Below are 17,489 nucleotides of genomic sequence, written 5' to 3'. Positions count from 1 at the left end.
AAGCTGATTTTTGCAGCTTGGCCAAACGGGCTATAATTCTTGTCCAATATAGGCCACAAGACAAAGATTGAAACTTCTCAATAACTCTTTTCTGGCCAAAGACATTCTTCGTAACGATGAGATATTCAAGATTATTCTCATCTATTATCTCAACAAGATATCCATTTCAGCGAATATATCTTTAAAAGCCAACAAGTTCATCCTAGACTTGGGGAGAATATTGCATTATCTATGATAAGTATTGTTTCCCTAGGCAGAGTTATAGTAGCTCTTCTAGAGCATTCGATTAAATTATTACTATCAGAAATTTTAGTAACTTCTGCCTTACACATACTTAAATGAGAGAAATATTTCTTCTCTTTGAATATTATATGTGTCGTATATGAGCAATTTTTTTAAATAAATATTTTTAGAAGTGAACTTTGATCCAAGTTTGTTTTGAGATATATCCATATTTGCTTAGTCTTCTCAAAGAGCTTCTTGAGTCGGTAGAATTTCGTGCCGACAACGTAAAATAAAATAATAAAAAATTGCAGAGAAAAAAAAGATAATTCTTATTGATTTGAGATAATGTGTAATGGAATATAACTCCTGTACAAGGGAAAAATTACTTAGCACAAAGTAATAACTTCCCATTCAAATATATTTCCATAAATAAAATAATATTAGACACCAATAAGTATCCGGTTTTGGAAGGCACCTGGGTCGATGAGTTGTCAGGTAAACAAATTCACGCTGTCACACAAAACTGAATCAATTTGAAACTGAACCCAAATAACAAGCAACAAAGAAGAAGAGAAAAAGAGCAAATGATAGCAACCGAAGGAATCGAAGACGAAGAGAAATGGCTAGCGGAAGGCATCGCCGCTATTCAACACAACGCATTTTACATGTCTCGTGCTTTGGTAAAAAATTCATTTTTTTTCCTCTAAAAATTCAATCCAAAACCCTAAACTACTCAAAATTGACAAAACAACACTCTGATTTTCCTTCAGGATACGAATAATCTTCGAGAAGCATTGAAGTATTCTGCATTATTATTATCTGAGCTCCGGACTTCGAAACTTTCGCCGCACAAATACTATGAGCTCTGTAAATTTCTAGTCAACACATCTTTTTTGATCGACTTTTTTCTTTTCAATTTTTTGGCAGTTTTTGCTTATGAAAATTCAATTTGACTAATTTCTAGCTAAATGTGATCCTATTAATTCATTTTTACTGAATTAATTCAGTTTCGAGCTGAGTCTCTTCATTACAATTTGTTTGGCATTTGCTTATGATGAGTAAATTTTACTAATTTTCTTGCTAAATCCGACGTAATTCAGTTTTTAAAAATTACATTTGGATATTTGAAGCTAAACTGTACTAAGTTAAATCATTAAAAAAATTAAAATTTAACATTATCAAAAAAAAAAAAATTAAATATTTGGAAACTGCACGAAATGTACAGTTTTTTCTTATGGAAAGTCAGATTGACTAACTGTCAAGCTAAATCAGGTCATACTCATTCACTTTTTAAACGGATTTTATAAACGTGTACTCTCTTTATTCTAATTCGTTTGGCAGTTTTGCTTATGGAGAGCCAATTTTACTAACTTTAATCAGACTATATTAATTCAGTTTTTAAAAATTAAATTTTAGATATTTATAGCTAAATCGGACTTAGTTAATTCATTTCAAAAACAATTTAAATTTGAATATTTGGAAAGTACACGAAAAGTACTATAAGTTGCATATTTCACTTAAGAAAGTTAAATTGACTAACTTAGGTTACTGGACTGGATTAGTTCATTTCTGTTAAAAATAAATAAAAACTTAGATATTTTACTATAAGAAGAGTTACTTAAGTTGCAATTCTCCTCATATCAAAATGGTGATTTTTTTTTTCTTAAGAAAAAAGATGTTGGTTAGTTTACGCAGTTTGAATGTTGGAAAATAAAAATTGTCAAACATCTTGAATTGGAGAAAGATTCTATGTTCGTTACTTCATGTTTGTTCTCTGGCTTTGTGCTCTTTGTGGTAGATATGCGAGCTTTTGATGAATTGAGGAAGCTGGAGATGTTCTTCAGAGAAGAAGATAGACATGGTTGTTCAGTTATTAACTTATATGAACTCGTTCAACATGCTGGAAATATATTGCCTCGGTTGTAAGTCTCAGATGAAATGTTCAGTGTCTTAAATTCTCAGTTGCTCGGTTTTGCTGTGTGCTAATTGGCTACTTATGTTGTTCCATAGTATCTTAGAATCAAATGAACATAGTTAAGAAGTAAAATTGGTTATTCAAATATGATTTTTATGCTCAACTTGAAATTTAATATTGTGGGATAAATTTGATGTCATTCTTCTTTTATGTGCTTCTCTTTATTGGTGTATTTTGTGTTATTGAGAATGTTCAGTTTCTTATAGAGTCGATGATCTCTGACTATGCACGGGGCAGTGGCAGGCTTTAGGATGTGAAGCCAGTGGATACATCTGTCTTTAAGATAAGATCTGCCACAGAGTTTTAGTAGGAGTATCGCGTGCATTCAGTCAGTACTCAGTACAGGCAACTTTTTGGTTCGTAGATAGATTAACCAATCACCAAACAAAAAAAGCTAGGCTCAGTTCCGATATTTTAGTTAGGATAAAAAATATTTTACAATCACCTACAAAAAACAAACAGAAAGAAGAAACACTTACCAGGGAAGCCAGAGAGTTTTCCAGAGAGAGATGTTTTGGGCAACACACTTAAGCACCTTTAGTTCCCATGAAAGAGAATCTTTCATGCTAGTAGAAAAAACTGAACCTATTGCATTCACAGATCATACAGAAGCACGGGCTCGAGAGAACCACTTTCATGAAGTTCTAGCGAAACTAACATATGTTGATGCCACCATACATATAAATATCAAGCATTTCGGAGTAATCTTAAGAGGTGCTGATGCACTTACCATGCTGATTAACTTCTAAAACTAAAACATGGTACAGTATTCAACTTAACCAAATACATGTCCAAACTCAAGTAACTGGGGACGGAAAGTTTAAAATCATACAGATAATTTTGATTTCCTCTTCAACAATTGTCATTCTTCCCCATTTTCTATAAAATGATTTTGCGTTTTCATTCTAGTCTTTTGATTAACCAATCGGTACTTTTCTCTTTGCAATTTGCTTTACATATGAAGTTAGATTACCCAATCTATTGATGACTGGGTATCTTTTGTAGAGCATCATGTTTTAATGTGGATTATCTACTTCTGGTGTACTTCTTGTATATGGGAGTTTTTTTCCCTTATATCAATAAAATTATTTACCTTGTCAAAAAAAAAAAAAAAATTATTGGTCAACAGTTTTTCATTTCTTTTTTCTTTATTCCTCAAGAGTATTTACGACCATTGGTTTGCAGGAAAGAAGCTGATTAAAGGACTATGAAAGAGACAAAGAGTAAATAAACACTTTTTTTAACTAATAGCAATTTCAATGCTTAAAAAGTGGAACATGTGTTCTTTAGCAAAACTTGCAGTCTTGCAAATGATACTAACAATAGAAGAATGCAAAACTTCACAAGAAAAGGCTAATTTAAAAGCAAAATCATTTGCGTTATCATAGGTGCAAAAAGAAACAAAAACACAAAATTAAGCAATAAAATCCTAAATCACCTATTTAATAAATTAGAAGAAATAATTGTGTTGTAACCTGATGTTGATGAAGAATAGTTGGTGCGAGTGTCACTGTGTCAGTGATTCTAAGAAAGAAAAACACAGAAAAATGAAATATAAGAGAAGAGAGAAAGGTGAGCAGCAAAGAAGGGAGAGCCTTATATTGATCTGATATGAGAGGAGAGCTGAAGACCTTATCTGATCTGAGTTGGAGAGGTGGTTAGCTAGGGTAGGGTTTTCTTGGAATCTGATCCGAAGGCGTGGAATTGATAACTGTATATGAAGCCGTTTACATTTTAGAACATGTCCCACTGATGCAGGGCAGTGGGAATATGTTATATAAAGAAGAGCAGCCTGGTGCACGAAGCATCCCGCGTTCACGCGGGGTCCTTATGAATTGAATACTCCTTATGAACCATTTTCAGTCCTCGACATATCCTTCTGATACAGGGCAGTGGGTATATTAAGGTGATGTAGCTACCAAGAATTTTCACAAACACCATTATTTAAAATCTTCAAATTCCAAGTGAAGGCAATGCCCACATCACCCGGTTTTTAATGAGGTCACCCCCGACATCTAGGTAGGCAACAGCTATATCGGTAAATCTGTTTTTCCATCTCCTGTGTGGTTGTGAATTGCTCATGCCACGAGTTAATATTGTTTTGGAGTCGAGTGATAGCGGCTCGATATTTCTTCCTTTTCTTGCTCTTTGTTTCCTCTCTCATACGCCCTTGTTATTCTTGAAGAATCAGATGTCTGATGGAAGTTTACCTTATATATATAAAAAAGATATCTGATGGAAGTTTATCTTGTAATATTTCAGGTATCTCCTATGTACAGTAGGATCTGTATACATCAAATCAAAAGAGGCTCCTGCTAAAGATATTCTCAAGGATCTTGTTGAAATGTGTCGTGGTGTTCAGCATCCGACACGTGGTCTCTTCTTGAGGAGTTATCTTGCTCAAATTAGCAGAGACAAATTGCCAGACTTAGGTTCTGAGTATGAAGGGTAAATCTGTTGATTACTCATACTTGGATTGCGTGATGTTTAGGTTGCCCATCATATCACGTCAGCTCTGCAAGTACATCTTTGTTCACTTGCTTGAAACAAACACACAAGAGCTGCATGCACACACATTGCTTATGTATATTGTTACCTACCTATTTAAGTATGCGTGTAGAGCCAATGTATTGCATCCATCTCTAAGATCCTTGTCTTTTGTTTAATTGAGTATTTTTTTTTCACTTTTCTAGTTTAACCTAGCGGATGATCTTCTGAGATGCTTCACACTGTTCTTCATGCAGAGAAGGCGATACCGTCATGGATGCTGTAGATTTTGTGCTGCAGAACTTCACAGAGATGAATAAACTTTGGGTTAGAATGCAGCATCATGTACGTTGGGATCTTCTGAACTGTTACTTTGCTTTTACTTTTGACATGCATGGCATCTGTGCATTTGCATGCTAGGAAGGTAAAATGAGTCATGGAGGCATGTTTTGGCCATGCAGGTGTTATAGTGCTTGTGATACATTCATTTGCTTTGGTGATCCTGAGTTGAGGCATTCTTCGCGCTTTATGGTCTGCAGGGACCTGTCAGGTTGAAAGAGAAACTGGAAAAAGAAAGGAGCGAACTTCGTGATCTTGTAATACCAATGTGCTCAATCATTTACTTTCTCCTTTCAAGATCCTTATGGCTTGGTTCAGAAATACGATCTTCAGCTGTACCTCTCATATTTTAGGTCGGGAAGAATTTGCACGTTCTTAGTCAGATAGAGGGTGTTGATCTTGAAATGTACAAGGATGTGGTTCTGCCCAGAGTTTTGGAGCAGGTAAATTTAACATGATTAAACTTTTCTTATTTTCTTGTAGCAATTCGCTCTCAAGATGCAGCTAAATGTTCCCACAGGTTGTCAATTGTAAGGATGAGATTGCCCAGTATTATCTGATGGACTGCATAATTCAGGTCTTTCCAGATGAGTACCACTTGCAGACACTTGAAACCTTATTGGGTGCTTGTCCGCAACTCCAAGTAAGTCACCAAAAATATACACAACTTCTTTGGCAGGATAAGTTTTTGTGTCCTGTCCTTTGCTACTCTTTGTTGCATCTTCATATCCATTCTTCTCGCAAATATAAACTGTATATATAAAACATATCTTACTAAAGGAAATGAAAAAGGAAAAACACAAATAGGCAGCATTTTTGTTACATCACTTTCTGTCTTTGTCCACCTTAACCTATTTTGACTGCCTTTCAGTTCTATTACTGTTGTGAAAGAAGAATAAGATTATATACATGGTGTATGCTGGTGGCTCCAACTTGTTTTTAGTTAATGTTTTACAGCTGTTCTTATTTGTCTTACGAGAGCGGGGAAGGGGGAAGAGCTTTTTGTTTTTCGTCCTGCTCTAACCTAAGTGGACAAGATAGGCTCCTCATTCACTAGAATAACTGTATTACGTTGGAAAGCGGCTTGCAGTTCTCGGCTTAATTTTTCCTTCTCGGAGGAGAATGTGTGCAAATAGAATTAGAGTTTCTGTGATCTACAAAGTTTAGTGTGTTCTGTAAGTATGGAGCTTAAACATTTAGGGGTCTTGGTAGTAGTTTTAACAGTTTGTTCAAATCTTCTGGTGGTTGATGTTGTAGGAGCATGTGGATGCTTATATGTTATCATCCCCTTGCTCGACATGTTATCCCATCTCCCAGACAAGAAGGAAGAAAGAACAATCCACAGCAGATGGATTATATTACTTCATTAAATTCGATGATAAATTTGAAAATATACTTCTTTATTTCATTTTTTCATTTAGCCTGCTGTTGACGTTAAGACTGTGCTGTCACGATTGATGGAGAGATTGTCAAACTATGCTGATTCAAGTCCCGAAGTAAGTAAATAATTGTTTAATGGCTTCTGCCTTGAGATTTTCCTCCTTTCTTCTCTTATTTAGGTGTAAGTTTTGATTATTTAGGTGTTACCTGACTTCCTTCAAGTTGAAGCATTTGCCAAGCTAAGCAGTGCCATCGGGAAGGTAAATCTGATTTCTGAACAAAGTTGACTACTCTCCAGTTTTGTAACTTGTAGTTGGATTTTTATTTATAGGCAAACTTCAGTCTGTAGCAGGACTAGGATTTATGATTTAGAACACCTGACATTAGCATCTCAACTGGTTAACAGGTTCCTTAATATGCAGGTCATTGATGCACAAATTGATATGCCAGTTGTTGGAGCCATTTCTTTGTATGTATCTCTACTGACCTTCACTCTCCGTGTTCATCCTGATCGACTAGACTACGTGGATCAAGTACTGGTATGTTCTTGTCAATTTGGTAATCAAAGTTACAAGACACTATGGAATTTTGGAGGTTATAGCATCGAAACTGCTGTTGTTATTCTCTGAGCTCTATGAAGCCAGTTGATGCGTAACATGTGGTCACTTTTTTTGGTGAGAGGAGGGCAGTTATTTCTTTGATCAATTTAGTGGTCGGTAGGAGCATTAAACACACTAGATTAGGAAATCCTAGCAGAGTTGGTAGCTACAGGGGGAAGAAGTATGGGATAACATTTCTCTGCTTGATTTACTTTCCTGATTGTTGGTAGGGAGCATGTGTCAAGAAACTTTCTGGTAAAGCAAAGCTTGAGGATAGTAAAGCGACAAAACAAGTTGTTGCTCTCCTGAGTGCACCGTTGGAGAAATACACTGACATTGTGACAGTTCTAACTCTTTCAAATTATCCACGTGTCATGGATCACCTTGATGCTGAAACAAATAAGATCATGGCGAAGATAATCATTGAGAGCATCATGAAGAATGACACCTGTGTATCAACTGCTGACAAGGTAATAATCTGCAATGTGTAGTGATTGATCACTAGTTCAATTATTTTGGTTCTCTCTTTAATTGATTTACATCTTTCCCAGGTTGAGGTTTTGTTTGAATTGATAAAAGGGCTCATCAAGGACTTGGATGAAACTGCTACCGATGAGGTGGACAGATTTTCAACAATTTTGATTACTTCAAATGTCTGAATTTTTTGTACTTTATTCTGACTCCTATTGATGACTTCCATTTCCTTTGACTTTTACTCAGTACTCATACATGTGAGTTTTTCCTGATAGTTTCTACCAGTGGAATGACTTCTTTTCCTGTTTGTTGTGGTATTGGCCAAAAGCTCGATGAGGAGGATTTCAAGGAGGAACAGAATTCTGTTGCTCGTCTTATACACATGCTATATAATGATGAACCTGAGGAAATGTTAAAGGTAATTAATTTATTGGAGAAGTTTTTCTTTAGAAAATTATTATTGAGCAACTTTCTAGGGATTTGCACTAGATCTCCTTAAGATTGGTGCTTCATTTAGTACTTTTTAAGTTCTGGAAATAATCCAACAAAGTGAGTTATCTGCTTCTTGTATACTGATGAACCCTGCCTTTATCACAGCCTGAGTTTAGGGAAACACTTATACAATCATATGTAGTTTGATTTTGATAATGAAACTGAAAGGTCTCTATTGAAAGAAAAATGTGCTCTACCATATACCAGTTGATGTTATTCATTTGTGTTCAAACTATTCATTTTACTCTAGACTAGATGGATGGACAAGTATTGAAAGTTGATGGAAGCTTGAGTTGAAAGGAATTGTTAAAATGGCTTTTCATTTGACAGAATTGAAAGGACTCTCACCTAAATGGTAAAAGTGGATAAGCTTTAAGAGAGTTCCAATATTATAATTTGTTGCCAAACTTCCTCTTTTGTAGACAAACAACTTAACTATTTTTCTGATGCATTTTCTCTCTAATTTTATGAAACATGTAACAATGCTGAAACTAAAGCACTTAAATGTAATAGATTGTAGTACATTGTTAATACTCTAGACCTCTGTAGCTCCAAATGGAACTTCTGTTTCTAGGATGATAGCATGATCTATCCTCTCTTTCTTTGTGTTGTTACCTAATTTCTTTGTGGAGCTTTGGGATTACTCCCACTACTGATGTTCATATATAAAGAGAAAATGATTTCTAGATCATAGACCTCAATCATTCCTGGAGACAATTAGCTGGAAAAAAGCCCATTTCATTAAGATGGCATGCGTGACTCTGCCGGTTATGATAGAACAATATTACTTATTAGGTATGTGATTGTAGGTTCACTAAGTTGTTTTTATTTGGTTTTGTTTTTCCAAGTAAAACTTCTTTGGGTGGAATCAGATAAAACTATCTTCCAGTAATATATACCAACACACAGTTGTTTTCACATTTCTTTTCTCCTTTTAGTATTCTAAACCAGACTGTCATTATTATGATATTGGACTAGTGATGTTTGATAAGGGGATGCTATCATGGTATATGATTTAAATACGCAAGGATATTCCAATGGAAAATATTGGTGCTGTGGGTTACTTAGATTTGTTCCAGCATGGTTAGATAGATATTAGATAGATACTCTACGTAGTAGGAGCAAGAAGGACGAAGTGTTTAGAAATCGTGGATTTGCTGGAGGTTGAAAAGTAAAGTTCCTTGGTTCATACTTAGCACTATTGATTGTGTCAGTACTCAGTGCTTTAGATAAATGATTTGAGAACAGTTAGTTCGTCCTACTAACATGTGGTTATCAGTTCTAAAAGTGATTCTCTCATATAATAACCGAACACCAACAACGATTAATAAAATTTTCCAATAAAAAAAGTACTGACTAAATCAGGTGAAATACTACAAACGGAAGCTCATAATATTCTTTTTTCCCCCTCTAAATCAGATAATATGCACTGTTAGGAAGCATATAATGGCTGGAGGTCCAAAGCGCATAACTTTCACAGTTCCTCCTCTAGTCTTTTCTGCACTGAAGGTTTGTTGTTTTCAGCACTTATGTTCTCCCTACCCCCCCCCCTCTCCCCCTTCCCCTTTTGGTAGTTAGCGATTTATGCTGATGTCTATATGCAGTATGCATTTAGTAGAATCCCCTGATCTTCTGACATTAATTCTATTAGAAAAAGATACTGAATAATTGTAATACCATTTACCATTGCATGCCATCCCATCAGCAATATTTTTGGGCATTGTCATGCAAATAAAGTAAATAAATAGATGATTTTCTTATCAAAATAGATAAATAAATAGATGATATTTAGCATCTATAGGCAGTTTCTGCTGGTGCTGAAAACGACTCCTCTCTCTCTCTCTCTCTCTCTCTCTGTCATCCAGCGCACTTGCAAAAAAATTTCTAGTTGTCTTTGGAATTATATACAGACATTCGATTTACAAGAACTGTTCTAGCATGGGCAGGTAAGCAGGAATACCACATTTGCCCCTTCCACTCCAGTCTGCAAGTCTATTTGTTTCTTCTAGAGATAATGGGTTACGCTTCAAAGCGTAACTTGTAATGAAATCTGAAGACTTAACATATAATTGAATGTTTCAAATGCTTCCAGTAGAGTTTGTACAGTGCTACTTTCTTCTTTCCATCCACCCTGAAATTTCAGGATCATAATTTTGAAATATTTTCTCGATCGAATGGAAGTTGGTTAGGAGACTGCAAGGTCAGGATGGAGATATGGCTGGAGAAGAGGTTCCAGCTACACCAAAGAAAATTTTTCAGTTAATGAATGAGGTAATATCAGCTATTGGATATTGCCACTTATAATTGTCGTTATAATCAGTCTGTGGCATTCTTTTGTAGCCTTTGATTTTTATTCATTGTTGATCTATTTCTCACCATGGTTATGAGATGTGGCACACATGTCCTCTCCTGGATGATCTCTTTACTGGTGATGCAGTACACTAGAATGCTTTTTTCTTTAATTTGTCTTCTGAGAGAAGGTATTATAAGTCATGACTGCAGACTGGTAATTCCTCTCCACTCCACTCCTCATATCGGTGATCTTCAGGTGTAAACTTTGTTGGTCTTTTGTGTTCAGTTTCATTCATGGTATTAGGATACAATTGCTTCCATTTGATTCCTGTCTTTTGTTTATTAACTACCAGATAACCCCTTGTGTGTTGCATTTTGCTGATTGAGCTAATCCTGTATGCAGACTATCGAGGCTCTTTCATCAGTTCCATCGTCAGAACTGGCATTGAGGTTGTACTTGCAGTGTGCAGAGGTGAACAATTGATCATTTTATATGCTCTGGAAATGTTGTGTATGATACTATTGAGGAAACCCCTCTAAGAGGCCAATAAGTAAACTACTTCCTGAAAGTATAGATAATAAACTTTTTCTATTTATTAGTAACAAAAAGTCCAGGATAACTACTTTAATTAGAAATAAACAATATAAAAACATAAGGTTTTACAAGCTCTCTGCCTCTATACATTCTGAAAAGATGGCCTGGTTTGTGCTCCAAATTCTGCTATTGCAAGTAGAATAATATTTAATAGAGACTAGGGGTGGCAAAATAGTTAAAAGAAAACAATTAACCACCCATATTATGTACTGGGTTGGATAATGAACTTTTTAAAAAGGGGTCAAATATGGATAAGAACCATATTATCCATTTAGAAAATGGATAACCAATGGGTCTAACTTTTACATTTGTAAAGCCTCAAATTGGGGGTTCCTCAAGTTAGAGGACTAAGAATTCTCCCAAAAATGATCATATGCAAGAAGTCACGGATAATATGGTTACCCATATTATCCGCCGGTTAACACGTTTTTTATCCGTATTAAATATGGGTTGGGCCGGATGATTTATCTGTTTTTTCATTACCCGTTTTCGACCCGAACCATATCCGACCCGACCCGTCCCGTCCGTTTGCCACTCGGCCCACTCCTAATAGAGACTAATATAAGCCATCAAACAGATAAGAAGTAGACTAATATTTCATCAACAGAAATTGAAGGGTTTGTGAAACTGCAAAAAACAAACCTTTTAATTTGCCTTAAATGACTAATTTTAGACTAGGTTGAACTTGAATACATACATGGTCCCTTAAACTTGCCCGAGTTTTTCATCTAGACACCTCTCCTGATGTTAGTTGATAATGTGTCTATTGAACACATGCTGCCGACATGGCGTGGAGAGTGTATCACACCTCCTTTTGAGAGAGTGAAAAGACTTAAGTTATCTTTTTAATTTTTTTTTCTATCTCATTCCCTTCCTATCTGCTGCCACCCCTCTACGCTGGCCAACGTCCCCTCTTTACTTTTCGGAGATCTTAGGGATTCGCTTTTAGAAAGTAATTAAGCCTAGTGTTATAGCCACGAGGAATGAAAACCAAGCCACCTGAACAAGCTCAGTCTCATAGATTAGAGATGGAACAGAATTTTTTTAACATAGCATAAGCCAAACTGATGAGCAATAGGATACTTCAGTGTGGTTTCTACTGATCAAGAAGAAGTTGGAATCAAATTAATAGCAGCACTACTAGTTGGATATGTGAGAATCTGAAGTTAGCAAGTACAAGAAAAATCTTGAAAAGATGCAATTTATAAATTCCAGAATTTCAAGACATATGGGAGATTTTGACACTACCCCACCGCCATCTCTTTGCCCACCTCCACCATAGCCACTACCTCCACCATTTCTGAACCACCAAAAAGGCCACCTTGCACCAGCCAGCTTAAGAACCACCTGAAACAACCACCAATACCATGACACTGCTCCACCACTACGCTTCCATCTCCACCACATTCCCCAAAAATTCCCGTAGCTATATGCCGTCGAAGCCAGCTGCTACAAGTAATCCTTATCCACCAGTTGGTCGAAGAATCGAAAATGGGAGAGCTGGTGGAAGCAACAGAGGAATGGTTGTTGGTTTAGCTACGGTGAAGAGGTGGTTGAAGAATTAAACAGGGATTGGAGGGTGGCGGCAATTTATTCCGATTAACTTTCTTCGTCTTCTTGACCCAGCAGATTTGATTTTTCATGTTAAGAGGAAGAAGAAAGACCACAAAATGAGAGATAATAAATTGGAGAAGATAGAACATTCAGCGGAAGTCCTCTTTTCCGGTCAATGTTTCTTTCTTTCTCTTTTTTTTTCCTTGAGATTTTCATTTTTTTATACTTTGTTGATGTGTCTTTTTCTGATCGGTCGTATTCTCCACGTCAACAGCGAGTAGCATGCACACACTTTGGTTTGTGTAGAATTGTTAAATATGTGTTTCAATAGGCACACTTGTGAACAGGTTCAGGTGTTCAATTGGAACAACTTTTAGTATAGGTGTCTAAATGAAAAATTCGGGCAAGTTTAAGGGGCCACATATGTATTCATCCTTTAGACTATAAATGAAAGACTGTTCTGTTTTAGAATCTGTCCAACATTTACAAGAATTTTCAGACATCTATGTCATGGAATATCTCCTTAAAATTCTAAATTATGCCGTAAGATTATTCTGAGATTTGAGGTTTCAACCACCTCACCCCTTCACTGGGTGGATGGGCAATGATTGGAAGAAAAAGATAATCATGGCTAAAAGATTGGGAGTACAGTTAGAGCAAAAAGTGGATATGTGCTGATGGATTAGACCTATTTCGTGTTCTCTTTTCTTCCTTTTCACCTCATTCGTGCCCTCAGAATCAGCTCAAGTTTATAAGCATAGCACGAGAATTACCTAGTGGAATCTATTTGAATTGCCTAGGAAACTGTCTTCCTTTGCAATTTCATAGGCAATTCAAAAGATTCCATTAGGTAATTGTCCATTTATGCTTTACAAAAAAAAAAAAAGATAAGGAAATTGTCTTTCTTCATTGAAAAAAAGAACAAAAAGTGTCTCTCTCTGCAATATGATGTTCACTGAGAAATGCCTTCCAGCAGCACCTGTGATCTATACATGTTTGTGTGAGCGCATCTATTTTATATATTTCACGTGAAAGAGTCTCTTCTTCGCTTTCTCTAGGTGAGCATCAAAACTTTACTCAATCCATTAGTTTTTTATTTATTTATGAAACTTGCTTTTGTTCCTCAGGCTGCCAATGATTGTGATCTTGAACCAATTGCGTATGAATTTTTTACACAAGCTTTTGTACTATATGAAGAAGAAGTTGCGGTAATTGCTCAACCATAAACAATGTGTTTATATAGTATGCTTCTTCGCATTTACCTTGTCATCTGCTCAAAGTTCTACTTAAGCTTCTTGCACTTGGTATTAGGATTCAAAAGCGCAAGTGACTGCAATACACTTGATAATTGGAACTCTTCAGAAGATGACTGTGTTTGGTGTTGAGAACAGGGATACCTTAACTCATAAGGCCACAGGGGTAATTTTTACTTCTAATCTCTTTGGGTCCGTCTATCTATTTAATTGTCATCTAACAATGGGAACATTTTTTGATGTATAGTATTCAGCAAAACTTCTAAAGAAACCTGATCAATGTAGAGCAGTTTATGCTTGTTCACATCTCTTTTGGGTTGACGATCAAGATGGTATTAAAGATGGAGAAAGGTTGGCAAGAGTGATCCTCAAATTCTCATTTTTAATTGGGTTATATGCATATTCAATTGATGCATCTTCTAAGTACACTTGAACTTTTCGTTTCCATAGCTTTGTCCATTCAGGAGTCAAAGTCTTGCATTTTGCTTTAATTTATAGATTTCCCTTTTATTCTGTTGCCCTGAAATATATGATGTGCTGCCTTTGGTATCACAGGGTCTTGCTTTGCCTAAAGCGTTCGTTGCGGATTGCTAATGCAGCACAGCAACAGGCAAATGTTACAAGGGGTAGCAGTGGACCTGTCACACTTTTTGTTGAAATACTTAACAAGTTAGTAATCAGAACACTAATGCTGTAAACTGAAACTTGGGTTCTAGATTGCAGGCATAGGTTTTATATTGTAATGAATCTATTTCTGGCCTCAGGTACCTCTATTTTTTTGAGAAGGGGAACCCTCAAATAACACCTGGTGCAATTCAGAGCCTTATAGAGTTGATTAAAACTGAGATGCAGAGTGACACCACGACCCCAGATTCTGCTTCGGACGCTTTCTTCACCAGCACATTGCGCTATGTTCAATTTCAGAGACAAAAAGGAGGGCTAATGGGAGAGAAATACAATCCAATTAAGGTGTGATACTTTCATGTTTCTCGTGGCATGTCAGATTTGTTGTGCTAAACACATTGTGCCTAAGCTCTGAAAGTGGAGGATTCAGTGGTATCTGAACTACCAAAATGAGCGTTTCTGCATTGCTGCTGACCATCAATTATTCTATCAGCAATAAATGCAACAATTTCCTACAATCTTACTACTAGACGGTTCAATGTAAAATTCTCCTTTTACAGTAAGCTATTCTTTACCCTACAGGAGGTTGCCTGATTTCTTTAGGTTGGTGCATGGAAGGAGATCTCAGTCTTTGGAGTGTATATTAGGAGTTCCTTTTGATTTAAACTTATTGTACAGGGCGGGGTCTCTAAATGAATAAAGAAATGTGTATTTTCTGGTCTTAAAATGGATATTATTGCTTTGATATGGTATTAACTTTTTGGGTGGAACCAGGCTGTGAAATAGTAAAGATTTTACTATTTGTTGGAAGGCGTTACTGTACAGATCTTGATACTACAGGAAGGCCTTTCGTTTCTCTCCCTTAGTCCCTACATTGATTATTAGATGATATTTTGATCTGATAATGATGTTTCACATCGGACTGAGCAGCTAACCATAAATTTTCCTACAAATCCATGTAAAGACGAGAATTTCTCGTCTGAAATTGTTGATTTAGCATAAGGTGTGGTTGTCGTGAACTTCATTGTGTTTCTCAACGCGTGTATAGAAACTTGTAGTTTTTATCCTATTTTATTAACTAATTACAAATTTGACTAAATCTAACAAGCAATGAAGACAGTCGTATGATTGCACATTTTACATTCTAGCCTGCATAGTGATAGTCAAATAAAATCATCTGAGGGACTCAAACAGCAACCCAATTGGCTAATTGACCCAAGCCTGAGGCCTGAGGGAAAGGTACTGAAGGACCTTCTGAGGCCTGAGGGAAAGGTACTGAAGGACCTTCTGAGGCCAGTGCCCAGTGGGCCAATTTTGAAAGACCACACATTATTAAAACGGCCAACCATGTTCTTGGTTCATGGAAAAAATAGCACGGTATAACCAATTTTCGGACTGATCATTTAAAAATAGTCAGCGTTTATCAAGTCAATGAAAAATAGTCACTATTTTGCTGCAACAGGGACCGGTCCAGCATAATATACTGGAGTTCGGTGCACCTGTGTATGAACTCTAGCATATTATGTTGGACTGATATACTTTGCTGGCTCCAGTATAATATACTGGAGACTGGAGCACCGATGCTCCAAACTCCGGTATATTATGCCGGAGCCAACAAAGTATACTTGTTGGAACTCCAGTATATTATGCTGGAGTTCTAGTGTACTTATGCTGGAACTCCATCATATTATGCTGGAGTTCTAGCATACTTATCCTGGAACTCCAGTATAATATGCTGGAGTTCAAGTATACTTATGCTGGAACTCCAGCATAATATACTGGCGTATTTTTCGGGTTTTGAACAGTGTTTTCGCTCAAATTTATCTTTACATGAAAAGTGGCTAAATTTCGATTACTTTTAAAATTGGGCTATTTTTAAACGACCAGTTGTAAATCTGGCTATTTTGGAATTTCTCCCTGGTTCATCTTCAAGCACAGTACTCAATGTTGTTTCGACCCTCAAGTGATGCTGACTTCAACTCAATAACTCAATTTTTTGGTTTGTGTAAATGTAGCTTGAATTTCAGATAATTTTTGTCGACCCCTAATCATAAAGACCCTAAAGTCTAAAGTGTGATCCAGTAAAGATTGTACGGGCGGCCTATTTGGTTGTCCCTATTTAATTTATACCAATATTTTTAAAATTATTTAATCTATACCGTAATTTTTAAAACTTCAGGCGGCTCCTTCTTCCAGCTACGTGTGCGCTCCTTTCTTCCTCTTTTCTTTTCCTCTTCCGCAAATGAAACTCTCATGTTTTGCCTAGCTGATCAAGGCGACACTTTTCGGGGGATTTGCAGAAAGTTAACTATTAGTACCAAGTTACCACAGTTGAAAACTACTCCATAACTATCCTACCTTATCCCAAATAAGGTATGCGTACAGATGGATTCTGAATACTATCACATGGCTACCCAATTGAGCAGTAAAGAAACTAATTATAGAACAAAACTTCAGCTAAAATATGCTGAAGTTGAGCAAATAGAGAACAAAACTTCAGCTAGTAGAATGCTTAAGTTCAACACTACAAACAAAAACTTCAGCCAACACTAGGTTTACGCGAAAAACTTAAGCTAAAACATGTTGAAATTCAGCAAATAGAGAATAAAACTTCAGCTAATAGAATGCTTAAGTTCAGCAATTACAAACAACTTCAGAAAGTCCGAAACCTAAATGTTGTGGTTTTGGACTCAAAATACGTTTCTACTGCTAAAAAAAAATAAGAAGATACTTTTACATATATAACGCGGTATTACACCGTGCTATACTTTAACGGTATTTCTGCCGTTAAAGTATAGCGCGGTGTAATACCATATTATATATAGCGCGGAGTAATACCACGCTATACCTGTTCATTAAAAACCCCATCTTCCCCCCCCCCCCCCAATGACAAAACCAGAATTGGCCTCCCCCACTTTTAAAAACAGAAAACAGCGGTCCCCCTATTTCCCCCCCCCCAAAAAAACCGAGTGGACCCCACCCGTCACACAAAAAGATAAGTTTGTAGGTCCCACATCCAACCCAAGCCTTCTATTATTGTGGTTTCCTCGTTTCGGACTCAAAATTTCAATTTTTTGACTTTTCTAAATACATAAAGCGAGGTATTCCGATTTAGTTTATGTCGAAACTCGTATAATAATGCATATTAGTTGTCTTGAATGTGTTTCCATGTTGTTTTGTGTTTTGTTTGCGATTAAACT

General features: G+C 36.3%; 1 protein-coding gene across 1 annotated transcript; it reads left to right on the top strand.

Moving 5' to 3' along the window:
• The first annotated feature begins 708 nt into the window (after nt 1-708).
• On the top strand, nt 709-15,099 carry LOC104216325 (vacuolar protein sorting-associated protein 35B-like). The gene is made up of 22 exons (XM_009766345.2): nt 709-905; nt 996-1,092; nt 2,024-2,147; nt 4,463-4,648; nt 4,945-5,032; nt 5,227-5,283; nt 5,380-5,469; nt 5,547-5,669; nt 6,448-6,522; nt 6,607-6,666; nt 6,829-6,945; nt 7,236-7,475; nt 7,557-7,622; nt 7,808-7,897; nt 9,391-9,480; nt 10,153-10,242; nt 10,667-10,735; nt 13,540-13,620; nt 13,724-13,831; nt 13,913-14,016; nt 14,221-14,334; nt 14,430-15,099. The coding sequence occupies exons 1-22, from the start codon at nt 810-812 to the stop codon at nt 14,638-14,640; spliced, it is 2,376 nt and encodes a 791-aa protein (XP_009764647.1). The 5' UTR covers nt 709-809; the 3' UTR covers nt 14,641-15,099.
• Nucleotides 15,100-17,489: the final 2,390 nt, after the last annotated feature.

The sequence above is a fragment of the Nicotiana sylvestris genome, chromosome 10, assembly GCF_000393655.2.
Source record: "Nicotiana sylvestris chromosome 10, ASM39365v2, whole genome shotgun sequence".
NCBI lineage: Eukaryota > Viridiplantae > Streptophyta > Magnoliopsida > Solanales > Solanaceae > Nicotiana > Nicotiana sylvestris.
Note: the sequence above shows the minus strand (reverse complement) of the source record. Positions and strands in the feature narration are given on the sequence as shown.